Below are 25,950 nucleotides of genomic sequence, written 5' to 3' on the forward strand. Positions count from 1 at the left end.
AAAATTCCATGACATGTAGGTAACCCTGTAGAGTGAGCACAACAGTCATTCTGATCATTCGATCAAATTTAATTCAATGTTTCTATTAAGATTTTAGAACATAACTTTTTTTAATATATAGTTCATAATTGTAAAAAGGTTCCTAGACAACATACCAAAGGTGCGTACCTCACTTTATCCAGCAAGCGAGAGAGCAAACATTTTTTTCAGTCAAGCAAAAAATATGTTTATGAACATTTGCAAGATATGTCCCAACTTAAACAAAACTCAGACAACGTAACATAATTAAAAAACGGCCAAAGTGCTCCAACTTATTTATTTATGAACATAACTAAATCAGTAAAACAATCCAAAACAACAAAAGGGAGCCCAACAACATAATAAAATAACAACCATTCATTCATTTCCTTTTTGGCTTAGTCCCTTTTTTATCTAGGGTTGCCACAGCAGACTGAACCACCAACTTATCCAACACGTTTTATGCAGCAGACGCCCTTCCAGCTACAACCCATCATAGGGAAACACCTATACACAATCATTCAAGTTTTAGTTTACCGCATTCACCTATACAATGTCTTTAGACTTGTCAACTATACAATGTCTTTAGACTGACCCAGCCGAAGCTCGAACCAGCGACCTTCTTGCTGTGAGGCGACAGCACTACCTACTGCGCCACCACATCGCCCTCAATAACAACCAAATAAACCTAAAGCAAGTTAAGGATTCCCCACTCGAAACTAAGGTCAATAGGAAAATATAAAAGAGAACACAACATTAAAGATATCAGAAAATGTGGTGGCATGGAGGAATGAGCAAGAGACTGAAGTCCACTTGCTTCTGTTTTAAAAGCCTGACGTCACTAAAATCAACCAAAATAAAACTGAAAAGGGAGGAAGCAAACAAGATCAATTAAAAGTAATAACTACGGGTAGGAGTGAACGTCACACATAACACATGCCTGCAGTAAAGTTATGTTTTGTTATCAGAAAGTTTTGTTTTTGTAAGCAGATTTGCTAGGCAACAGAGGCCAAATATTCAAAAGCACAAGAAAAAGTAACACACTGAAATGCATGCGGTCAATTTGACCACTGTGGCCATTCAAGGTAGAAATATTATTTTATAATTGTAATAAATCAGCAATTGTAAAAAGAGACATACAGAGATTTAAGAAAAGGCAGGGTACTATACAGGTTTTATTTTAACAAAGTTATTAAATTAGCTGTACTGGTCAACTGAACTATGCAAACTCAATTCATCTATGTAAAGCATCTTTGACACAATCCATATGAAAATAAGCAGACAGAAATAAAGATGACTTCACATTAAGGTCACTTGCCATTATAATTACAGTCCACTTATGTTTTGTTTTGTGTTGTCTGTGCGCAAGAAACTACTATTACCTATACAGTATATTAAGAGGTTACATGTTATTTCAGCAGTATTAATTGACAACATGTATTTACTATAGGGTTATAGCCAGGATTCAAGTTTGTTTTAAAGGTTATTGTATATAATTATATATAATTTACTATTATTACCCAGGATCTCAAGCATCAGGGTCAGTACTGAACAGGGCATTTTTTTCAACTACTTGTATCTGGAATGAAGCCCAAACTTTTCATTTACATAAGCAGAGAGCTCAATTTGACACAGAAATGTGGAGCTGAACTGTATGCTGTGTGGAAAATACTAGCAGTTTAATTTAATACTACTGGTTTGATATACCTATTGCAAAAGCTAAACATAGTGTTAAAACACATTAGCCAGTAACAAATCAAGTGAAAGCATTTTAAGTTTGAAAAGAGAAAAATGGATATTATTTTTACAAGAAAAAAAATCGAATTACCACAAAGCAGAAGACACTATCCACACATATCCAATCAGCTGAGTACAATGGCGATATAGGATTGAATGGAGATGAAGATGAAAAAAGGAGAAAAACAATAGAAGGGGGAACTGTATTACTTAGTCAAATATTTATAATAACACTAAATTATAAACAAAACAAACAAAAAAAAACATTAATTTATTACAAAATAATTCAGAATAAATAATTTACTCTCATATTTACATCTACACTATAGAAATACATGGTTCCACTCAATTTACTAATGTTGTCCCAACACAAATTAAGTTAAACTAACAAATTTAAGTGGATTGAACATAAAACAACTTAGTTGTTCCAAAAAAATCTCAGAAATTGTGTTGTTTTAGGACATTTTATAAGTAGTTTGAACAAGCAACAAAATCTTTTTTTTTTTTTTTTAAATGCATACTAAGACGTTTTTGATGCTTGTTCAAACTGCTTGTGTAAAATGAGTTAAAGGGCACCTAGGTTACCCCTTTTTTTAGATTTCAGAAGTCTTTTGTGTCTCCAGAAAGTGTTTGTAAAGTTTCAGCACAAAACATCCATTAGATTTTTTTATTATACCTTTTATAAGTTTCTATTTTACACCTATTAGCATTGGTTTTGTTGTACTGCACCTTTAAGGCTAGTCCTCCCCACCCACCGTTTCTACGTGCCTTTCAGCGTGCCTTAATTTCCTCCTCCTCCTATTTCTTCTGACGTGGCTGTGCTGATGAAGTATTTTGCTGTATTCATTACACACATGCACTGTTTTAAAACATGTTAAACTTGTGAAACTCACTCTTGATCACATTTAATGATGAATAATGATCCTAGCGAACTGAACAGACCTTTTATTCCCGGTTGCTTTGCGCTTATCTTCTCCTGTTGATATGATTATACATGTGACTACCGGGACATGTTACTACGCAGCTGTCAATCAATTCGGTGGGCGGGGGAACCGCACTCCTACATAAAGTTGCGGTCGGTCTGAAAACCGCTCGAATTGGTCCATCGTCTTTATGTTGTTAAATTTAATAAAAAAGGACTGGGTGTGTTTATATCACCCCAATATGACCACCTATACACTATACCTACAGTTATGTCTGTCCAAACAGCTTGAAAAGTAGATTTTTCACCATAGGTACCCTTTAAAACAACACAATCTGGACAGTTTATGTGTTTTATGTTTAATCTTCTTACACTCAAAATATTGAATGTTTTGCTGCTTGTTCAAAAAAAAAATTAAAACAAGCTGAATCAGCTCAATTCCTCAGGTTTTTTTGGGAGAAATTAATTGTTTTATGTTCAATCCACTTAAATTTGTAAAAATAATTTTGTTAATTTAATCAGTTTGTGTTGGGACAACTGTAAAGAAACCAGCATTTTTTACAGTGTAGATTTGTAAATGAGTTTGCTTATGAGTTTGCTGGACAGACTTTCACTGACAGGGAAGTACATTAGAACCCAGCTAGGAAAAAAATGAAAGCTGTAAACTTTCTCTCCATCTCACACATAGTCTCCGTGTCCCCTTTGACCTGCTGGCGTTTTTGTGAGGTAACGTTTTATCTTTCTTATCGGCTGTTACAACAATAACGTTACTTATGGATCCAGACACGAACGTTTCTGCAGAGCGAGTTTTCTCCACTGCGTCGCCGTCTATAATGGATCAGCTGTGGTTACCACGACCATTTAACATCAATGTCCATGTCACTGTTTTTTTTTTTTTGAACAGCGCCAGAGCCATGCTGACCATTAATGGCCTTTTCTGTTGAACCAGTGATCAATCATAGGCATTTAAGAACTCGCTCAACAATGCTCAAACAGCAAGTGGGATAATATTTACATTTGTTTATTTGCTATAAATACTCATGTTGTTCTGTGCATGTCCTTGAGTTTCTTTTGATACATTCAAAAATAGTGTTTTCTTTGAGCAGGTAAAATTAAAGGTACAATTCATATTTCTGACTGCTTGTATTAAAGGACAAAACTGTATTATAAATAATATATTTATAAATTAATTGCCAAGTAAAATATCCAATTGTGTATGGAAAGCATCGTCAGTGCACCGTGATTCACCAAGATATCGAATTGAACCAGATCTATGGCATGAATCATAACTAGGGATGTCCCAATCATGTTTTTTTTCCCCTCGAGTCTGAGTCATAAGTTTTTGAGTATCTACCGATACCGAAACCCGATCCATTACTTCTATAATGCATTTAAAAGAATAAAGAAGAGCGGAGAAACAGATCCAGGATCAGTTTCTTATGTTTGATTTAATTTACCTCATTTTAACATTCAACAACTCTGTTAACAAACAGAGCACTTCAGTGAAGTAGCTTGAACAATCAAGCAATAAATAACATAAATTCTTCACTTCTGGACTTTAGTGCAACAGTGAATATAAAAAAATCTAATATAAAACAAATAGCACCTCAACTTAAAATACCTGGCAGGCAATCCCAAGTTTACATATCTCACAGTTTGCTATGGCAATGTTGTCGTCATCAACTTCATAATACCTCTAGACCGCAGACATATTCACATTTTCCGCTTCAAGTTGCTTCCATGTTTTACTTTGCTGGCATTTAACCAATGGAGTCTCTGAAACAAAGTGACGAAACATCGCACACGTTGCTGTTTCTGTGTGAAGTCAAGAAAGAGGTCTAACTCTGTGCCACCGCATAACTATAGATGTGTTAAAAAATAACAAGAATATTTATATACACATTTATATTTGAGTCCTGATCGGGTGGTAATGTCCGATTTCGATCGAGTATGAAACCGCGTGATCGGGCCCGATTTCTGATCACGTGATCGGATCTGGACATCCCTAATCATAACCGAACCGAACGGTGAGACCAGTGTGGGTTCACATCACTATTAATGTAGTTTGAACTGCAACAATTAACAGAAAACTTAAGTAATTAAATTAAATGATTGAGATTTACAAGAGTAAACTGTATTACAGACAAGTTTTTTTTAAAGTAATTGAAATGAAAGTGATTTAACATCATTGCTTCAAAATTTATTTTGCTCTTTTGTTCCACGTGCCTAAAATAAGTTCCAATAAAGTGAGTCAAATGAGTACAAATGTGTGTCAGAAATAAATTAAGTTACAAAAACGTTTTTTTTTTTTTTCAGTTTATGAATGATCATGACCATTTAGATTATATCATAAGACTGAGGAAAACATTAGTTTTTACCATTGAAGTAGAGAAACAGGAGGAGCGGGGGACATTCTTTACGCCACAGAGCTTATAAGCTGCAACAAATAGTGAAAACAGTGACCAATCATTCTAAGAAATTAAATAGCTTGTCATATTTTCTAAATATAAAAAAAAATAAGCCCATAAAACAGCAACCTGCGAACTGGGATATTTTAATGCAACCTAACAAAAAATTAAGCCCAAAGTCACATTTTATAAGTGGACTTGGCAACTGTGGTGCAGATAATAGTTCATTGCAATAGTTCATACGCAGATATATTGTAAAGCCTGTTTGGCAAATTAATGTAAAGTCCAAGTTCTGAATTCCAAGCTTCACAATTGTCTCACTTCTGTAACTCGCACCTACGCATCTACTACTATGCTGAAGCGCTCTGCTAGGGGCAGGCTGTGTGAATTCTGAAACCAATTAATTTGGATGCCAAAACAAATATACTGCGCTTTCATGTGTGCTGGATAAAAAGACTACTGCGTAGAACCCTTCAGAGGTATCAGAAAGCGTATCTAAAGGTCAAATGGTTGTATTTACTTATAATGTGTGGGTAAAAAAAAAAAAAAAGACTCATATTCATTCGAGTTTGGCGTCTGGAGCCTGGCATTGCACAGTTTAGAAGCTTAGTCATCAATGGACGTGTCTCAAAATAATCTTGTTTTATCATTTACACAGGCGGAAACCTCACGGGGGACTGCTTTCATTTGCGGATGGACATTGTTTGCAATGAAAGGATCGCATCATTGATCCAGATGAAAGAAATGAATGAATCTCGATTGAGAAGCTGCCCCGGCTCAGAGACGCACAGCTACCAGCAGAGACAGGCAATGGGAGCTTGTTTTAGATGCATTATCCCCCTTCAGAGCATGGGGCGTTTCACAAGTACACATACGCGCGCACACACACACACGGAGGAATACCACTCCATCATTTATAAAGGGGCAGATGTGGTTGTTTTCTACTCTTCCCCTAAAAGCACGACTCCTCTGCGGGTGTCAGCGGAAGCTCAGTAAAGACACACACAAAAGCACTATTGCAAAAACACATGCGCGCACACACACATATATTCGCATACACATAGAGGTTCAAAAATTATAATTTAGAATTCAAATGTTTTCAGTTGATGAGTGCGAATCTAAAGTGAACTGGTGGCATTCCATGTTGATGTGGAACTTGAAGTAAAATGTCAGGAAGAGGAATTTACGGAACAGAAATTTTCATTTACTCAAACACAACACAAACAGATAACCCAAAACTTCTGTTTAAGATTCACAGCATGTTTTTTGGCTCCATTCCGAAAACTAATTAAACAGCTTTTAAATTAAAAGCATGCTGGAAAATCTTCTACTACGCTCCATAAAATGAAAGTTAGAATGAATCATATAAATTAAATACAAATTACTATATAGGTACTTTAATTATTAATTTTTATATATATATATATATATTGAATGTTTATGGAAAGACATTTATTTGTAAATTTGATATTTTTCTTTCTTTTAAAGGTGCAGTATGTAAGTTTGACACCCAGTGGTTAAACTAGGTATTGCACATCTGGTTCAAAACACACTCAAGCACAGATTGCCAGGTTGACGCACCAACAGCAGTGTGCCTGACGATTGAGCCTAACGGCTGATTTAAATCGTGTTCTAAATAAAAGCAACGGCACGCGATAGTAGGAATATTTTCCATATTAAAAGGAGTTTGTGTTCTAACCATCTCCTCAAATTGATATTAGAAACAGCTTCTATTTCTTGCAGCTTAACAACAGAAAACTGACAATGATCATTTCAGGTACACCTCATGTGCTTTATTCAGTGTTAAATGCTAATAATGCGAGTATGAATGTCATTTTACATGACATTTATTGCCATATTACTGAAAGCAGCAGAAGATAGTTCACCTCAGATCTTCAAAATAAAATAAAATGTTTGAGACTGAACTTTAGAACTGTGACTCAGTGCAAGCCAACACATATCAGTGATTCAGCATCTACATTTAATAATGCTAAAGAGGTTTAATATAAATTAATTAGATTATAAACCTTACCATTCTTCTGAATTGCTATATTTAAATGTATGTCATGTTTCATCTTTATTTGCTGCATCACTGCAAATCTAGTCACATGTTAGGCACGGGCTTACAATGTAACCTGCTCTCCTAATGTTTTTGTTTGTAATGTTTATATTTTTTACTAATTAATAACCACCTCATGTGGAACTCTGAATCTGCGTCTCATTTTGGAGTCTGCTACTGTCCACCAGAGGTGGCATTTCGGTCACAGACACACACTTTGAGAGCCTTTCTGAATGGATAAATGAAATATGTGGTTTTCCACCAAGGGACCCCGGGGTGCTGAAATATAATTGGCTAAACTGGCATTGGCCGGGTTATAAGACCAAAACAAAGACAGCGTTCTGGCACGTAATGGACATTTTCAAAGCAGAATATCTGACTTTAGCATTGTTTTTCAGATAAACAAGAATGTTCATGTAGCATGTTTCCTGAATATCTGCAAACATTTTATGTTATTTTTATGCTAGAAGAGTCAAAAACATACAGCACCTTTAATTTTAATAAAAATAATTTTAATTAGAAAAACTACTATTTTTTTTTTATTTTGATTCCACATTAACTGAACTTAACCAAAATTACCTGATGAATTAAATAAATTTAACTGCATCTTAATTCAAGTTTGAATAGACCACAACACAAAAGACAGTAATCTACCCATATACAAAATGAAACATCATTTAAAATGATTACCAATTTAATTAGGGCAATCCAATAATGTCTCAGAATCAATGGCAAATCAACAGAACCTGTGCCTGAAATCATTTTCTTGGAAATTTAGAAGAAATTTGAATAAAAGAAGTAAAAGAACCATTAAAAAAAGTCACACTACAAAAAGCTCAAGACAGGACACTGTTATACAAACAGAAAGAGAAGAGAGAGATAAACAAAATGAAAGCACTGAATCTTTTAAACACAGAGGCATTGAAATATTTAACTGTGAAATCAGGTGCTAGAAAATAACTAAAAGCAGTGATGCAATCTCAGTTTTCACCAACATTACAGTAGATCAGATTGGAGGAAAAACAGATCAAAATCATTTCAGAAGTCAAATAACGGAATAGTATTTTTAGGATATTAATCCATAAAGAGATAGTTCACCCAAAAATAAAAATGTATTCACTATTTACTCACACTAAAGTGATTCCAAACCTGTATGAGTTTCTTTAATCTGTTGAAATCAAAAGAAGATATTTTGAAGAAAGCTGGAAACCAGTAACCATTAACATCAATGGTAAATCAATTAAATACCACACTATAAAAAATGTCCTTAAATGAGCTATTTTCTGTATTTTTTTATTCATGTTTTTATTTTTTTCTCATTTATTTATGCTTCTGAATCCCATTGTGGGACCTTGATCTTTCTTCTGACAACATTTAACCATAAAAAGTTGGAAAAAGTGACTTTTATTAACATGTTTAATAGATCATAGTGATATATTGTCTGGATTGGTGTTGTATATTATGGTATAAAAGCCCTGTAATAAACTAGCGGTACATTTTTTGTTAGACTTTTTTTACAGACTTATTTCTCTACATTCTTTAAACTACTAAAATGTCAATAGGTCACTTTGTTTAACTGTAGAGTTGAATTTTGATCATTAAACATCTACAGAGCAAAGATTAATGTTCCATGAGGCAACCCACAACCATAAATAAACGGAAAACACAAAATACTGAAGCTGCTAATTACAGATATTTTTTACAGTGTACGAAAGTCAATGATTTCCAGCTTCTTTTGTGTTCAGCAGAGGATAGAAAGTCAAAGAGGTCTGGGAAAAAAATGAAGGAGGAGTAAACGATGACAGAATTTTTATTTTTGTGTGAACCATCCCTTTAAAAAAAATAGAGTGCAGTTGGCTCCTTTTTGTTAGTAGTGAGTAGTGCCTGATCCTGATGTAAGCCCACTCAAAAATGATGTTAAAACTTAAAAGTGAAGTCGGTGCAACAACTGGACAGTCTCAAATCCAGCCGACCGTGTTTTTATTAAAATCCCCAGGATGAAGCCATTAATTATTGATATTAGGTTTTATATAGAGCATTTTAGACCACTAGCGTGAAAAGCTTTAAGCCAACCTCAATGTAAGAGCTTTCAAAAAAGAAATAAATAAATTGTGCTTTTTTTTTGGAATGGCTCCAGCAACATTTCCCCGTTGATTAAACAAATTTAAATGTACTGTTTAAGTAGCACCTTTGAATATTTCAACAGGGACCCCACTATTACGACACCATTAATGTGTCTACATGTTTTTAGTTTTTTTCTTAATGAAAATACAAGGTATTTTTGGCTGTGACATTACAATTCTTTTACAGAGGAATGCACAACCTTTTATACAATGCCACCTTAAGTGGGCAAAATAAATAAATGATAAAAGAGCAGGACGGGAACAGCAAACAAATGATTATATAGAGCTCCAAATCAGGAAAACACATCTTTGGACCTCTAAAGAGTTTTGCAGTTTGTTTTTTAGGGTCGGTCTTTTAGTTCAGGGATTCTCAACCTGGGGGTCGTGACTGCCAATAGGGGTCACCAAAGATGTATGAGGGGTCACCAAATTCACTAGCTTGAGGGTTACAAGTAAAGAAGTTTAAACTGAGTTCTGTGTGAAATTACACAAACTAATTCAGAACGTTTAGATGAAGGAAACTGACTTTTTTTTCTTTTAAAAAAGATTTAATGATAGTTCTAATGAATCCTACCTCCATCTACCAGTGCCTTGTGTATGGTGGTTACAGGAGAAACAGCTCTATTTCTGTGGTTCTATAAGATCTACATCCTATCAGAAAGTAAATTTACATTTTCAGACTGTAAATTCTGCAGTCTGCAGTTCTTTATCATAAATTGATTCAGATCAACTCAAATGTCAGACTGGGTTTGACTATTGCACATATTAAACGTAAAAGCATATTTTGCACTGTGCAATGCAAAAAATAAATAAATGAAAAATAAAAAGAATTTTAAAAATGTATACAGTGGTCCCTCGCTATAACGCGGTTCACCTTTCGTGGCCTCGCAGTTTCGCTGATTTTTAAGTGCAATTTGACATCTTTATTTTTATTTATTTATTTTATGTTATTTTTTACAGCTCATTGCGTTCTGTGTCCCGATTAGACCATTGTCAAGCAATCTCCTCCCTGTCTTCTGTACAGTACAGAATGCGTTCAGCTTGTCAAATTAACATAAATCATCAATCGCTAACAGTGTGAGTTCCATCAAGGATGCAAAAAGAGATTGTAACAGTCCGCAGAAAAACCATCGTAAAGGGGGTCGCACACTGGATGCACCGTGCCACGCAGTGCCATGCATTTAAGAATTGTAAACATAAATTTCTATTAGGGTACACACACCGGTGTCGCAAGTCAGCAGCTGTCTGCGGTGCCCAGCTATGACTCAGGACACTGTTCATATTTCTGCCGCGTCACAGAGCACCATCTGAATAGTTTAATTTTAAATAACTTCCAACTGTTTTATGTGTACCACATCCAGTGTGCAACCCCCTTAAAGATGGATTAATAATTGTTTGAGGACTACTTTGAGGATTTCACCTAACGCAGACTATTTTTAGAATGCAACTCCTGCGAAAAACGAGGGACCACTGTATTTTTAAAAAGTTGTTAGAAATGTTAGTGTTACTACTAATATCAAAGTCAACTTTAGCAGTTTTTGCTGTAGTTAAACCTAAACACTGATTACCCACAATTTTTAAGGAGGATGAGTGGTTGTTAAGGATTCTAGATTTTAAAATTAGGGTTTCCATTTAAAAAAGATTGGAAACTACTGCTTTAGGTGTTTGATTATTGGCTAAAGGTTATTGTACACTGAATCAGAAAGTTTTCGACCTCACGTTGTGTGAATCATATTGAGACACTGCCTCTGAAACTTTCGTCCAGCATAAAAAAATCTAATCGGGTTCATTTTTTTTTATTTTCCGCATCCAAAAAAAATCACTGAGGTGTTTTGACAGTTCAGAGCCACCGTACAAACGAAAAGCTAAATGCAGAATGCTACAGCTAACTTGATGACAAACACAGAGCATAAAATAAAGACAGAATGTGGTGGACAGTTGAGAACCCCTATATGCTGGATTCAGTGACTGACGCACATCTGCCCTGCTGCTGTGCTGTTTTGTGTGTGTGTGTGTGTCCATACATTTGACATACTGCTCATAGACGTTATAATAGAAAGCTTGACGCCTCATGGTCTTGCTTTCGGCTCGTTGCATCGACAGGTCAATGCAGCCACCATCTAGTATAATGTCTAAAGATGCTGCCAATCTCTGTTCAGGATTTGTTTACATATGTGAATGTGTGAAGTATCACAAGAGTGTATCAAAATTGCAATGATTTCCTGAAATAAACTTTTATTTGGGGATAATCCAGCACAGCTCTTTGATAATAAGCTGAACTCTCCTTCCTCTCTATGGATGTATTGGATGAACACAATATGCAGCCTATTCCACTTTATTTTAATACATTGAAGAAAAGTGGAGAATAAAGTATCACTGCTTGAATTGACTCCAAAATGTTTAGCATTTGTAATGGATTAATTATTACCCATCCGACTCAGTGTGCAAGGTTTGTTTATGTGACCATTTTTTTTGCATGTGAATACGAACAAAACGCATGCCAAAATTTCAGACTTCAGTGTGCAAAGACCTTAAAGTTGAAAGAGGCCCGTCCCACACCGCTGTGATATTCTGGTCTCTAATTTGACAAATCATTGGATTTTTCACAGCTTTATCATTACTTAGGTCCAAATTACAGGAGGGCATGTAGACTGTAAAATGTGCAACCAAAATTTCCATTAAATACAGTTAGAATAAACTGCTCTTTTTAGGACCCACTTAAGTCAGAATTAGTATTTTGTTTCCATTAAAATATACTGATGATCAATACAGATGTAACTACAGCACTGTCTTCCTTTTTTCCTTTACTTTTTTAAGATGTATTATTTTCCGCAATTTAAACTGTCAACAAAGACATGTTTTGTACGGAAAGGCTACTCCTTAAAATGTTCCTTGGGACTGCTACAGGCTTTGATAGGAAAAAGAGTTAGAAAAAAATCAGGCTGAAGAATTTTTGTTTTGCAATGTTTTTCGCTTGTTTATAATGACGTGTATATATATATATATATATACACGTATATATATATATATATATATATGTATATATATATATATATATATATATATATATATATATATATATATATATATATATATATATATATATATATATATATATATGTATATATACGTATATATATATGTATATATATATATATATATACACATATATATATATATATATATATATATATATGTATATATATATATATATATATATATATGTCTCTCCACACCACCACCTGTGTGCAGCATTCAATTGCATGATGTGACAGCAGCCACAGGACAACAGCGCTCACCACACACCAGCTATTAGTAGAGTGGAGAGACAGTGATAGGGCCAATTCTGTGGATGGGTAAGGTCCAATGGAGGGAATTTGGTCAGGATAGGTTACACCTCTATTCTTTACAAGAAGTGCCATGGTATTTATAATGACCACAAAGTCAGGACCTCGTTTTAACGTCCCATCCAAAAGACGGCACACATTGACAGTAAAGTGTCCCCTTCACTTTACTGGGGAATTAGGACTCACAGAATCACAGGTTGAGCACCCCCTGCTGGCCTCACTAACACAAATTCCAACAGCAACCTTGTTTTCCCATGTGATCTCTCATCCAGGTACTGACCAGGCTCAGCCCTGCTTAGCTTCAGTGAGCAATCGGTCTTGAGCTGCAGAGTGATATGGCTTTGGCACAATATAAAGCAATAATATTTATATGCTCGTTTACTACAAGGTTTTTTTTTGTCTGCTTTATTAGGAAAACACAAATGAGTCAAAGTTTGTACCACTTTCCTTTGATTGATTGATTGATTGATTGATTGATTGATTGCATCCCACACAGAGAGAACAGAGATATGTGATACACATTTTAAATGTATCTACTATTAGTTGTTCCGTTTGATTCCGTACACTTTGCTAAATGCACTTGTCACAGCCTCCTTTGTTAATGTGGCTGCAAAATGTGGTTGTCATTGCAACAGTTGAATTGTGTGTGTGTACAAAACAGGACTTAACACTAAAAGGGGACCTAGCAACCAAATTTTCTGAGGCATCTACAGTGGTGGTTCCTGTTTAAATGGCACCCTGGGGCAAACCAGCCAAAATATACCCCCTGCCCCATCCCCCGAGAAATAAAAAAGACACTATGTGGTTGACATTATATGTATATTAGCCCCTCATTTGATTTTTTTTTTCTTTTTTAAATATTTCCCAAATGATGTTTAACAGAGCAAGGAAATTTTCAAAGTACGTCTGATAATATTTTTTCTTCTGGAGAAAGTCTTATTTGTTTTATTTTGCCTAGAATAAAAGCTTAATTTTTTAAGAACAATTTAAAGTCAAAATTATTAGCCCCTTCACACTATATATTTTTTTTGATAGTCTACAGAAAAAACCATTGTTATACAATAACTTGCCTAACAACCCTAACCTGTTAACCTAATAACCTAGTTAAGCCTTTAAATGTCACTTTAAGCTGTATAGAAGTGTCTTGAAAAATATCTAGTCAAATATTTTTTACTGTCATCATGACAAAGATAAAATAAATCAGTTATTAGAAATGAGTTATTAAAACTATTATGTTTAGAAATGTGTTGAAGAAATCTTCTATCCGTTAAATCTAAATAGGGGGAAAAAACAAACAGGGGGCTAATAATTCAGGGGGGCTAATAATTCTGACAGCACATACATTTTAAATATATATATTAAATGTTTATTATAAATACATTTAAATGTATTTATTTATTTATTTACCTATTTTCAATAAATATAACAAATTCTTTATATTTATTATAAATATATTATGAATATTATCCTTAAACAATTATTATTATAAATAAGAGGTATATAATAAATTAGAGGTATATAACTGGAAAACAATGTAAAGACACAACTGGAGTGATATGCTAAGATCACTTACAAAATCTTTTGCATGAATATTATTCAAGACAGTTCCATAGAATACAAAAAATATGTTTTATAGAATTATCTGACCTGACTCATGGCTGAAAATTAATGTTATGAAGTCTTAGTTACCTGCCTGACTCATTATCCTTCCTTTCTGCTTCTTAGCCATGCTTAGTCAAAGTAACATCATCATCATATCGACTTGCAAAACTCGCTGCATGCCGACACCTCTGCATAAAAGGCTGTTACTCCGGTTTCACATCGCATGAGCGGCAGGTATTTTATCAACGTGACACCAAATGTGAATAACCCCTAACGTCTTCATTCTGGGATTACCACTCTAAATTATATACTTGCATAAAGTAAATCTTATCTCAAAGCTTTTACTGGGGTACAGCTGATTTTTTTTTTTTTGCACCGTCTCCCCATGCCACCCTGGGCGATTGCCTGTATTGCCCATGCCTATATCCGCCACTGAGTGTTCAATGAGGCCTGTGTGTCTCACCAAACAAAGTTTTGCCACAGCACTGGTGGCAGTTTGGGAAAGTTTTCAGATTCTCATCCACTTCACTTAAGTTTCTTTTGCACAAAGAACAATGAAGCATCTGTTTATTATCATAACAGACGTTCTTTAAACTTGCAAACAGTCATCAAATTTACTTCTAAGATACTTAGAACTGCATTAAACCATTTTCAACTATCAGAGCCTAATTCTAAAACACAGCTTGCCTGGTTGCATTGCTCATAAACACACACACACACACACACACACACACACACATACACACAGTGGGTATCAGGGAAAACAGGCAGAGGACCAAAGCGTGCAACCACAGCTTGAGACAGATGTCCCTCGGGATACAAGATAGAGACGAGCTTAAAAAAAAACTAGCTCTTACAGTGGACGACTCACTCCAGATGCCTGTGCTACCCCACTAAGGGTCCAGCTTAATGGAGGGCCCTTTTCTGGCCCCTTCCCTAGAGAAAACTAGTGTCTAGCCACCAACAGCCCTCTCCAGATGTTCAGAGGAGAACAACGCGAGTACAATGGGTGCATAAGAGACCATGGAGAAACGTACTTGATTGGTGTGGAGGGGGGGTTAGTGAAGAAGGGTGGTGTACTCGAGGGTAGAGGGGGATAATAATGGTTGCACAAATGTGCTGCAATCATTTCAAGCCATGGGTGAGGATAAACAGGAAGCGTAGATGAATATTCATAGGTAATTATTTGGATGAATGGATAAATGAGGAGGTGGCTGTTCGGATGGACAAATGCAAGGACGGACTCACCGGGTTTTCCTTTCCGGTCCAAAGTGGCCTTGCCAGCATTCGCAGAACAGTACAGAAATCCATCCATAAAAGAAGGAACATCAGCCACAAAACTGCTGTCACATACTGCTTCCAGCTTAGGAAAATCTATACAGAGAGAGGAAAAGAGAGAGAGAGGGGGGGGAAATAACAGAGATTAAAAAGGAAAAAAAAGGAGAACAGCTGATTAGGAATAATCCTATAATATTGTGAGGACGAGAAATGCTGTTTATATGGAGATCAGTGGCATTATATGCAAACCCGGCTCGCCATTCCTGACACTTTCAAGTGATATTCAAACGTTATTTACCTCAGAAGCATCTTGATAACCAGTCAGTCTTCGTCTAAACTGCTTTTAACAGCTACATTTCATCCATTTTAATATATTCAGTTCCTATTTTCCAAAGTTTGTTTGTTTGGAGGGCTTGTAAAACTTCTATCCAAACACGGACGCTCAAGGTTAGAAGATTGGACTCTGTTCTCCTCTTTCCACTCCCTACTCGCCTCCTTCCCTTTTAACTCCTTTTTCCGCTTGCCACCTTATCACGTTGTGATTCAATTAGCCACTATGCTCAGGTTCAATTTTCTTCGGGAAGGCCCGGCAGTGCTGACGAGATTTTAATCGCAAGCTCCCAGTCGCCAACATGGAAAAAGTTCAAATAACTTTAATTGAAAAGCCTTTTAATTGAGGGATCTTTCCATCCACCCATCGCCTCCCTCAAGCTACTGATACCTCTCTATTGGATTAAAAGTGATAATGAGATGGGATGGAGAGAAGTCCAATTTGGCTGTCCACATGCATTCAACATGCAAATCAAGAACCTGCAATCTATAGAAATGCATGTGATTTGGTTTTCCTTTAGTAATGCAACAGAAACGACGGAACTTGTTGCAAGCTGAGTGTGTGTGAGGTGATGATTGAATTATCCGACTGAGAATCGCATTTACAAGCCATTAAGTTAATGAGGCCACGGCTCCGCACAGATTTAGAGGTTACACAAATGTTGTCCTGCTGTTGTTACGATGTTAGTAGGCTTAACAAAACATTGGCAGAGCACTGTAAAACATTTGTGGCTGTGCTGATTGGAGGATTGCTTAATTAGGATCGTTGGCATAATTCCCATAAAGGCCCTAGATGAGCAATGCAATGACACACACACAAAATCTACAGCTAATTATAGACACTTTCAGGGGTACTGTTGTCTTGAGGTGGAGATGTGTGTGTGCGCGAATATGTGTGTTTGTGTGTTGAAGTCCTCTTTGAGAAATCATAATTGTGTTGAAAATATGACTGTAAGGAGGGTAATACGGTGGCTCCATGGTTAGCACTGTCGTCTCACAGCAAAAAGGTCACTGGTTCGAGTCCCGGCTGGCAACAGTTTGCATGTTCTCCTAATGTTGGCGTGGCTTTCCTCCGGGCACTCCGGTTTCCCTCACAGTCCCAGGACTTGCGCTATAGGTGAACTGAATAAACCGTAGTGTGTGAATGAGTGTGTATGGATGTGTCCCAGTGATGGGTTGCAGCTGGAAGGGCATCCGCTGTGTAAAACATATGCTGGATAAGTTGGCGGTTCATTCCGCTGTGGCGACCCCTGATGAATAAGGGGACTAAGCTGATTGAAAATGAATGAATTTGACTGTGAGGACCAGTTAGAGTTCACCAAACTATACAGATAGGATGTAAGTATGTAAATGGAAGCAGGAAACCAGTGAAACTCCTTGGCATGTTCTGTATTTTCAAATAAGGATGTATTAAATGACACTCATGACATGAAGCACAACACATGTTTTTACTTATGATAACAATAAATATGTATTGCGCACCAAATCAGAATTATTTGAATAAATAAAATAATTTCTGAGGGATCAGGTCAAATTAAACACTGAAAACATAAGTTGGTAATTATTATATATCAAAATATCACTATTTTATGTATTACTACAGTTTGATTAAATAAATGTCTTGGTGAGTGCCAAATGCTCAAAAGCATCTTAGTTTTTGTGTTGACAGCATCAGCATTCAATAAAGTTTTTCCACACAGTAGTTGTTCAGATAAATATTTGATAGCATGTTCACTGACGCTACAAATTCAGCACCTATTCCAATGAAAAGCTGCCGATTTTGGTTTCTAGTATTTATGAGAAAAAAATGCCTGAAACATTTAGTTTTACCTTTGTGAGTTAATGTGTACACTATGTACTATAAAACACATTATTTTTTTACTCTGGGGAAAAAAGGATGTTTTAAATGCTAAAATAAAATAAAAAATACGATAAAATAAAAAAAAAAACAAAAAAAAAAATCAAATAAAATAAAAATAAAGTAATGAGATAAAAAATGTATATATAAAAAAAAATATATATATATATATATATATATATATATATATATATATATATATATATATATATATATATATATATATATATAAAAATAAATAAAATATTAAAAAAATATTAAATTAAAATAAGATAAAAAAAATTGTAATAAATAAAATATAAAATATAAAAATAGAATAAAATAATGAGATAATTTTTTTTAAATAAAATAAACTATAAAATAAAATAAAATAAAATAAATTAAAATATAAAAATAAAATAAAATAAAAGATCAAAAAATTGTAAATAATTAAAATTAAATAATAAAATAAAAATAATAAGATATAAAAATTTTCCCAGAGATTGGTTGCGGCTGGAAGGGCATCCGCTGCGTAAAAACGTGCTGGATAAGTTGGCGGTTCATTCCGCTGTGGCGACCCCGGATTAATAAAGAGACGAAAAGAAAATGAATGAATAAATGAATAAAGGAAGATAAAAAAATTCAAATAAATAGATAAAATATAAAATTAAATTAAATGAAACTAAATAAAAATAATAAGATAAAATAATAAGATAATATATATATATATATATATATATATATATATATAAAAACTATTGCTGTGACAGCAATGCAAAATTTTCAGCATTGTATTTTCAATGTCACATTATCACTTAGCAATCATTCTAATTTGCTAATATTTGTTTTTTTTATCAATACCAACACTGAACATAGTTCTGCTGCTTAATATTTTTGCTGAAAACATTTTTTTTTTTTTTTTTAATTACAGACAATTAAAAACAACAACATTCAATTGAATTTATAATGCCTTTACTGGGTGTCGGGGTGGCGCAGTGGGTAGCATGATCACCTCACAGCGAGAAGGTCGCTGGTTCGAGCCTCGGCTGGGTCAGTTGGCATTTCTGTGTGGAGTTTGCATGGTCTCCCCGTGATCGTGTGGGTTTCCTCCGGGTGCTCCGGTTTACCCGAAAGTCCAAAGACTTGTGGTAGGTAAATTGGGTAAGCTAAATTGTCTGTAGTGTATGTGTGTGAATGAGTGTGCATGGATGTTTCCCAGTGATGGGTTGCAGCTGGAAGGGCATCCGCTGTGTAAAACATATTTATTCCGCTGTGGCGACCCCTGAATAATAAAGGGACTAAGCCGAAAAGAAATGAATGAGTGAATGAAAATGCCTTTACTCTCACATGACTGTGCAATGATGGAACCAGGTACACATTATGATGATCATGATCATCAGCAAACACACACAAGTACCTGAGAGCTTGTTGTGGTAGAGAAACTCCATCTGCAGCCTCTGGCCTGCTTTCTGAGCCAGTAGATATGGTGTGGAAAGCTCAGGGTCGCCAGTCGCACACATCACATCCGCCCCACTAAAAACAAGAGCCATGGTCTGCAGGACATCAGGAAGAACCACTGCAGCACACAGAGCCTTCACACACACACACAAAACACATTATACAAACACGACTCCATGTCAGTGACAGGAAGAACACAGAAGCACTTTGGGGTCCACAAACACTACACTGAAACTGACAGCACATGATGAATTAACTAACAACATTGTCAAAAGTAGCGGCAATGAAAAATAACATTTGTTGTGAGCAGCTTTACTTGTAATCATAGTACGGAACAACATTGACATTGAGAGGAACGGGGCATCCAGAGAAAGAATGCAGTCAGTCCAATTAAAAAGAGATGGAGGGGGAAGTAGTCAATAAATACAATAGTGTGTGTCTCAGAGAGAGCGAGCGCGCGCGAGAGAGAGAGAGTGTTGGCAGGAGTAATTCAGTCGAACCCTGCTTTCATCTAAAACAGCCCGATCCAGCCAAGCTATCGATCCTCCTCAAACAAGCTGGATCCGCTGGAGAACAAGGACAGCAAGACAGTAAACCGCACATGCACACAGACCGTATGTAGTCTAGTGCCAACACCTGCAGCTACTAAGCAGAGTGGGATCAAAACATCTCAGAGCACTACTCAAACTTTTAGCATTAAACTGTTTGCATTATAAACTGAACTAGCATTCAGAAAAGTTTGGGATGGATGAAATTGTTTGAAATAAATTGACATTCACACCTTGAGGCCCCAGTATACCTCAAATGAAGTTAAAGAACATAATTTCAAACAAAATTTTATTTAAAAGTGAAATAAGCAAAGCTCTATTTGAGTTAGTTACGGCAGTTTGAAACAGCCGAAACAGCAAACTTTTAGGGTTTGTTTTGGCTCCTAAACACCTTTGAGCTACCATTGGTCCATCACGAATTTGCAGTCAATTGGTGTGTTCTGGAAGTAGATCTAGTACAGACAGATGTGCTTCTGTTTGATCGTTTCCAGAGAGATTTAAAGGGGTGGTCCAGAGTGTATTTTAAGGCTTGGTTGTGTTTATAAGATGCAAATAATGTGGGCTCATGCTTCATTTGTAGTAAATCAAGTTATTTTTCTTCTATATAATACTTTGATTATATACAGCTACTCAGCTAACAAACGACTGTCATATTTCCTAGTTTCTCCGAAAGGCCCTCCCTTAAGAGATTGGTCAAAACTGTGACTCAGTGCAAACCAACGCATATCAGTGATTCAGCATGAACGTTTACTAATCATAAAGAGATTTATTATGTATATGTATATATTTAATTAGACTATAAACCTTACCATTTTGCTGGAGTGCAGTAAGTGCACTATTCTGTGTTTCTGAATGGCTGTATTTAACTTTCTGTCGTGTTTAGTCTGGTGCAAACAGCTAAAATGCTAATCACTGCAAATCTCATCATGTAGCATGTTGTTAGGACACAAGATTACAACATAACCAGCTCACCTAATGTTTACGCTTGTGATGTTTATATTTTTTGCTAATTAACTACTCATGTGGAATTCTGAATCTGCGTCTCAGTTTGGGGTTGCTACTGTCCACCGAAGGTCGCATTTCAGTCACAAAGCACACGCTTTGAGAGTCTTTCTGACTGACTGAATGAAATACATGGTTTTCCACCAAGGCACCCCAAGGTGCTGAAATATAATTGGCTAAACTGGCATTGGGGTGTAAATGACCAAACAAAGACAGCATTCTGGCACGTAACGCACATTTTCAAAGCAGAATATCTGACTTCAGCATTGTTTTTAGATATACAAGAATGTTCGCGTAGCATGTTTCTTGAATATCTGCAAGCATATTATGGTATTTTTATGCTTTAGAAGAATCAAAAACTAACATACAGCACCTTTAAAACCCTGCTTGCTTAAGCACGGGGGTGTCAAAAACAACATAATGTCACTTAGCCTTTTTAAACTTCTTTTTGAACTCAAATGAAGAACAAAAAAATAACTGTTTAAAGTATTCTTCCTTTTGCAATGCAAAAGTTTTCCAAAATAAAGCTCTTTTCCACAAATGTGTTAACGTGAAATCACAATGTCTATTTTGTTTATCATTGAGGTGAAAACACCAAAGAATAAATGTTTGTTTTGGTAATCTTCAATTAAAATCTGCCCATTTTGTCACCTTGGAATATTTGAGATATTGAGCTACAAAGTTTTTGCATTCCATTTAGCAGACAGTATGTGTGTAACTTTTGTTTTGTAAATAAAAAGTATTAAACTGTAAACAACTTATAAAAAACACCCCACAATATAAATAAGTTGTCATTTAATAAGAAAATGTCAATAACTCAATTTTGACAAAAACGATAGACAGAAGATTATAATTCTAAGGTGACGATTTATTTATGCATTTGAAGTGGTGGTTCTTCTCTGTTGATATCAGTTTGACAGCCTCAGCCACAATATTTGTTTTAACCTTGTCCCTCTTACTGTTAGTTTGCCATGAGAAAATGATGTGCAAAAAAGAAAGCCCCATTCCCTACCCAATATTCTATTTCAGTTGGAAGTACATCAACATCCTGAAATACTTAATAAAACAGACTTTAAGGACTGTTCACATCAAGTATGATAACTCTAGAGTTCTAAAAAATGTTCTGATTGCAAAACGACAGCAGGGTTTAAAGCTGTAATGAATCAGACAGACAGTGAAAATCTATTCAAATATAAATGTGTCGCACAATTTAAAGCTACAGATGACTAGATTGTGGAGAACCACTGCTTGAACTTTTCAAAGATTATTTAAAGATAATGGCTACCTACAAAACTGCTGTTTATACCGTGGGAAAGATGATAATAATAGATTGAAGTTATGCAAGCCTGGCTAGCAGATATCCAGTGCTAGTTTTTAGTAAGTATGTAATTAATTACTCACCCTCATGTCGTTCCAATGCCCCGAGAACTTATTTTATCTTCTGAAAACAAATTAAGATTATTAACAAATTATTTTGGAAGAAATCTGAGAGCTCTTTAATCCTTTATAGACAGCAACAGTCCAGAGATGTTCAAAGTAGAAAACAATTACAAAAACAATTCCACGAAAAAAATCAATCCATGTGTCTGCAGTGGATTAATCAAAATATTAAGAAGTTACGAGAATATCAAGTGCACACATAAACGAGCGCAATATGCATAAAGAGCACAGTTCATTTGTGACTGTGCACCTTATACTGACATTGAGGAGAATAAACTGTTTAAAAAAAGTTATTTTTGTTTAATGTGTATACAAATATATCCTTATAGCTTGATAGTATTCCCATTAAAAGATTATGGATTGTTCTGATAATGGTTTTGGTTCAGGACTTTTCTGAAAATCTCAGTACAGCTGCTATCTATGGAAGATAAGAGAGCTCTCAGATTTAATCGAAAATATCTTCATTTTTAAATAAAAAAAAAGAAAAGTCTCAGTTGTTTAAAACAACACGAGTTATTAAATCTTTGAGTGAACTAACACTAAATATCTATTTTTTTTTACATTGTTACAAATAAACCTGCAAACAAATGTATTACGGTGTCTACAAATATGTTCCCCATAGTTCTCATTACCAGCAATAATATTTGAACAACCATTTATCAAGTATTAGCAAAATAGTTTGAGTAACAAGTCGAAAAGAAGACACCAATTCTTTGATTCAGTCACTGAGTGACCTAAAAATGTTCTTGGAATGACATAAATCTCAAGGGTGTTTCTTAGTGTGTGCACGCTCTCTAGGACACATTTGCTGAAGAGAACATATGAAGGTCACTGACGAGGAGTTGTGGAATATAATTCAGATAAAGAGATATAATAATTTATGACATATACACAATTTTTAAAAAAAGAAACTCTTAATATCCTTGACATTTGCAAACAGTAGATTATAATATTATAGATATTTATAATTATACACAAAAATGTATTTTAAGGTGTCCTTGTTAGACGCATTCCATCAGGGTTTCTGCAGGATTCATAATCAAATTTGAGACTTTTTAAGACACTTTTAAGACCATTAAAATTTAATTTTAGACTAATACATGTTTTTATCTGTTTATTACCGGGATTATCATGAATAATCATATAATTATTTTTTTGTTTTGTTTTCTTTTTTTGATGGGGAATTTACTGTAAAAATGTCTAATAGCTGTTGTGAATTGTAACTCCTTGGAATATAAAATGTATAAAAAATAACGTTTTATTGAGATGGATTGTAGGTCATTGGATGGATGTCGGCCTGTTTAAATTTATTTAAGACCTACAACACAATATTTCAGTCTATTTAAGACTTTTTAAGACCCAGCTAGCACCCTGTCCATGTACTTGCCCAGGTTGGTCATGTAATAGAGCGACATCATTTAATTAATTGTTTAGAATTTATACAATAACAATTTAATATTTCAGTAAATACATTTAAATGGCTTTTACTTTTAATGTATTCTTTCACCATTCATTTCTATCAAAAAATCTAATTGTACTAACCCCAAACGTACAATGAGAAGCCATTAAACTGCCTTTCTTTTTTTTATATTGGATACCATTAAGATTGCTTCTTTTCACGAGATGCCATTAAGATGACCTCCTTGTGTGCTACAAAGCTTCTATACAAAAGCTAGAATCACATAGGCACATCATTTTTATTTATTTATTTCTTTTTTTTTGGTTTGGCTTCCATCATTATGTGCAAATTATATTCCTATCTACTAAATCTGACCTTCATGACTATTTTAAAAACCCTTATGCTTATTAAGCCACTGAATTGTAGCTGGTCTTGAAAATGTATGTGTATTGTAGGCAAAATCCTGAACAGTTTATCTCTTGAACCACCGCCTGCCAGAATGACCGCTGCTTGAAACTTCAGGTTGAACCAAAGTATCAGACTAAAACTGAAATGAAAACTTAAAGACATATATCACAGTCAGGCTTAAAACAAAAACTTTAGAGACAGGGAGGATTTTTCTGGAACATTTTGTTTATGTCTGTCCCAGACATCCCCTTTATAATCTAATCTCACCTCTATATGTACCTGCACCATGTTCTTTATCTCTTCTCACTCTCTTTGTCTCTCTCTGACACAAACACAATCATATAACTTTTTCAGAAGAAAACTCCCCAGTGCTGCTCTCATCTCGCACACACCTAATCCACGCTTCCAATCCTCTCTCCCCCTGCTACTTCCCTCTATTTCCCACCCTCTCCGGAAAACAAAAGCAGGCTTGATCTGTGTTAGTGCTGACGGTGAGAAAAAAAAAACAGCAGCTTGTGGCTTAGGAAAGAGTAATGCGGACAAACTCTGTAGGAACAATCACACACACACATACAACCAGTCACACAAATGCAGCATAATAATGATGAATTATGCACAGGAAATCCTGTTAACTTCTAGCCCATTAATTATAATCTGTTCAATTTCTTTAACGTCCTTTGTCAAAAAGTGTGTTTTCTGACTGTAACTTTACAGCACTTGGACTGTAGTGGCAACTCTTTATGCTGTGAAATGACTCAAAGCAGAATCTCTCACGGTTTTAACACAACCCTGACAACCTGCTTTCAAAACTGGTGAGAGCCAGTTACTATAGCAACCCTAATTTACACCTGGGCTACCAGGTGAGCCAGAGCAGGAACAGATGTGCACACACACACATGAATACACACACAAACACACACTAGCCTAGCACACATGCCTAATGGGCCTTTTAATGAGGGAGTAAAAAAAACACACCAAGTCAAAAGGCCAACGTTAGCACACACACTCTCTCACACACACACACACACACACACACACACACACACACACACACACACACACACACACACACACACACACACACCTTGTTGAGTTCCTCCTGAGTGTGTAGACCGTCCAGAACTTTCTTGTATTTTCTCTTCTTGTACTTCCTGCGAATAAAGGATGCCCGCTGCTCTGTTGACGACTGCTTGCAAAGCTCATCCTCTGGGGGAAGATTTGCTACCCAGAGGCTGTTGGAATTCTTATTCCCAACTTCTAAAAACAGCTAAAGGAGGACAGAACATGAGTAAAACATATTTCCCTGTAAAAAGAAAAGTAACTGGGATGAAAGATTGGTACCTCGATGAGCTCATTGGTCCATATGCTGCTGTCCAGTTTCATACTGCGGACCTTTGAGATACCCGGACCCAGGAACCTATGCTGACCTGGAAACAGATACTCAGAATCTGTTGAAATCTGAACTGTTTACAGCTAAAGGGTCATAAAATTGACAATGAGATAGAGTGCAAAAACAGTACAAGCTATGAATTTAAACTTGCCCCATTTGTAACATCAAAAATTTCCTTTACTTGCAATGTAATGTGCGTACAAAGTGGAATCCTAAGAGGTTTGTTCTTAACAACTCATTTCTGTCAATCAGTCATAGGAGTGAATCATCATTATGTCCCAGAATTCAGGCAAATCACTGGCCAGAAGTAATATGGTGATTAATCTAATTTGCAGATTACCTTAACGTTTATGCATGCATTTGTATGAGCTTCCCTTTCAGAATGAAAATGTATGAGAAAAATGTCATTTATTCATTAATTTTACTTTGGCTCAGTCCCTTTGTTTATTAGGGGTCGCCACAGTGGAATGAACCTCCAATCAGCTGCAACCCAGTACTGGGAAACATGCATACACACTCATTCGTGCACACATACACAACGTCCAATTTAGTTTATTCAATTCACCTATACCACATGTCTTTGGACTGTGGGGGAAACCGGAGCACCTGGACGAAACCCACACCAACATCGGGAGAACACACAA

General features: G+C 35.4%; 1 protein-coding gene across 2 annotated transcripts in view; it reads right to left on the reverse strand.

Annotated features, from left to right (window-relative positions):
* The window catches only part of arap2 (ArfGAP with RhoGAP domain, ankyrin repeat and PH domain 2), a 196,489-nt gene that overhangs the window by 73,976 nt on the left and 96,563 nt on the right, over positions 1 to 25,950 (reverse strand). For both annotated transcript variants that reach the window (XM_056462289.1, XM_056462288.1), the window contains exons 12-15: positions 25,258 to 25,343; positions 25,001 to 25,183; positions 19,079 to 19,253; positions 15,465 to 15,590 (exon numbers count right to left, since the gene is read on the reverse strand). In XM_056462289.1, coding sequence (XP_056318264.1) covers positions 15,465 to 15,590; positions 19,079 to 19,253; positions 25,001 to 25,183; positions 25,258 to 25,343 — 570 coding nt within the window. The remainder of the gene's footprint in view (positions 1 to 15,464; positions 15,591 to 19,078; positions 19,254 to 25,000; positions 25,184 to 25,257; positions 25,344 to 25,950) is intronic.

Source organism: Danio aesculapii, chromosome 7 (assembly GCF_903798145.1).
Source record: "Danio aesculapii chromosome 7, fDanAes4.1, whole genome shotgun sequence".
Taxonomy (NCBI): domain Eukaryota; kingdom Metazoa; phylum Chordata; class Actinopteri; order Cypriniformes; family Danionidae; genus Danio; species Danio aesculapii.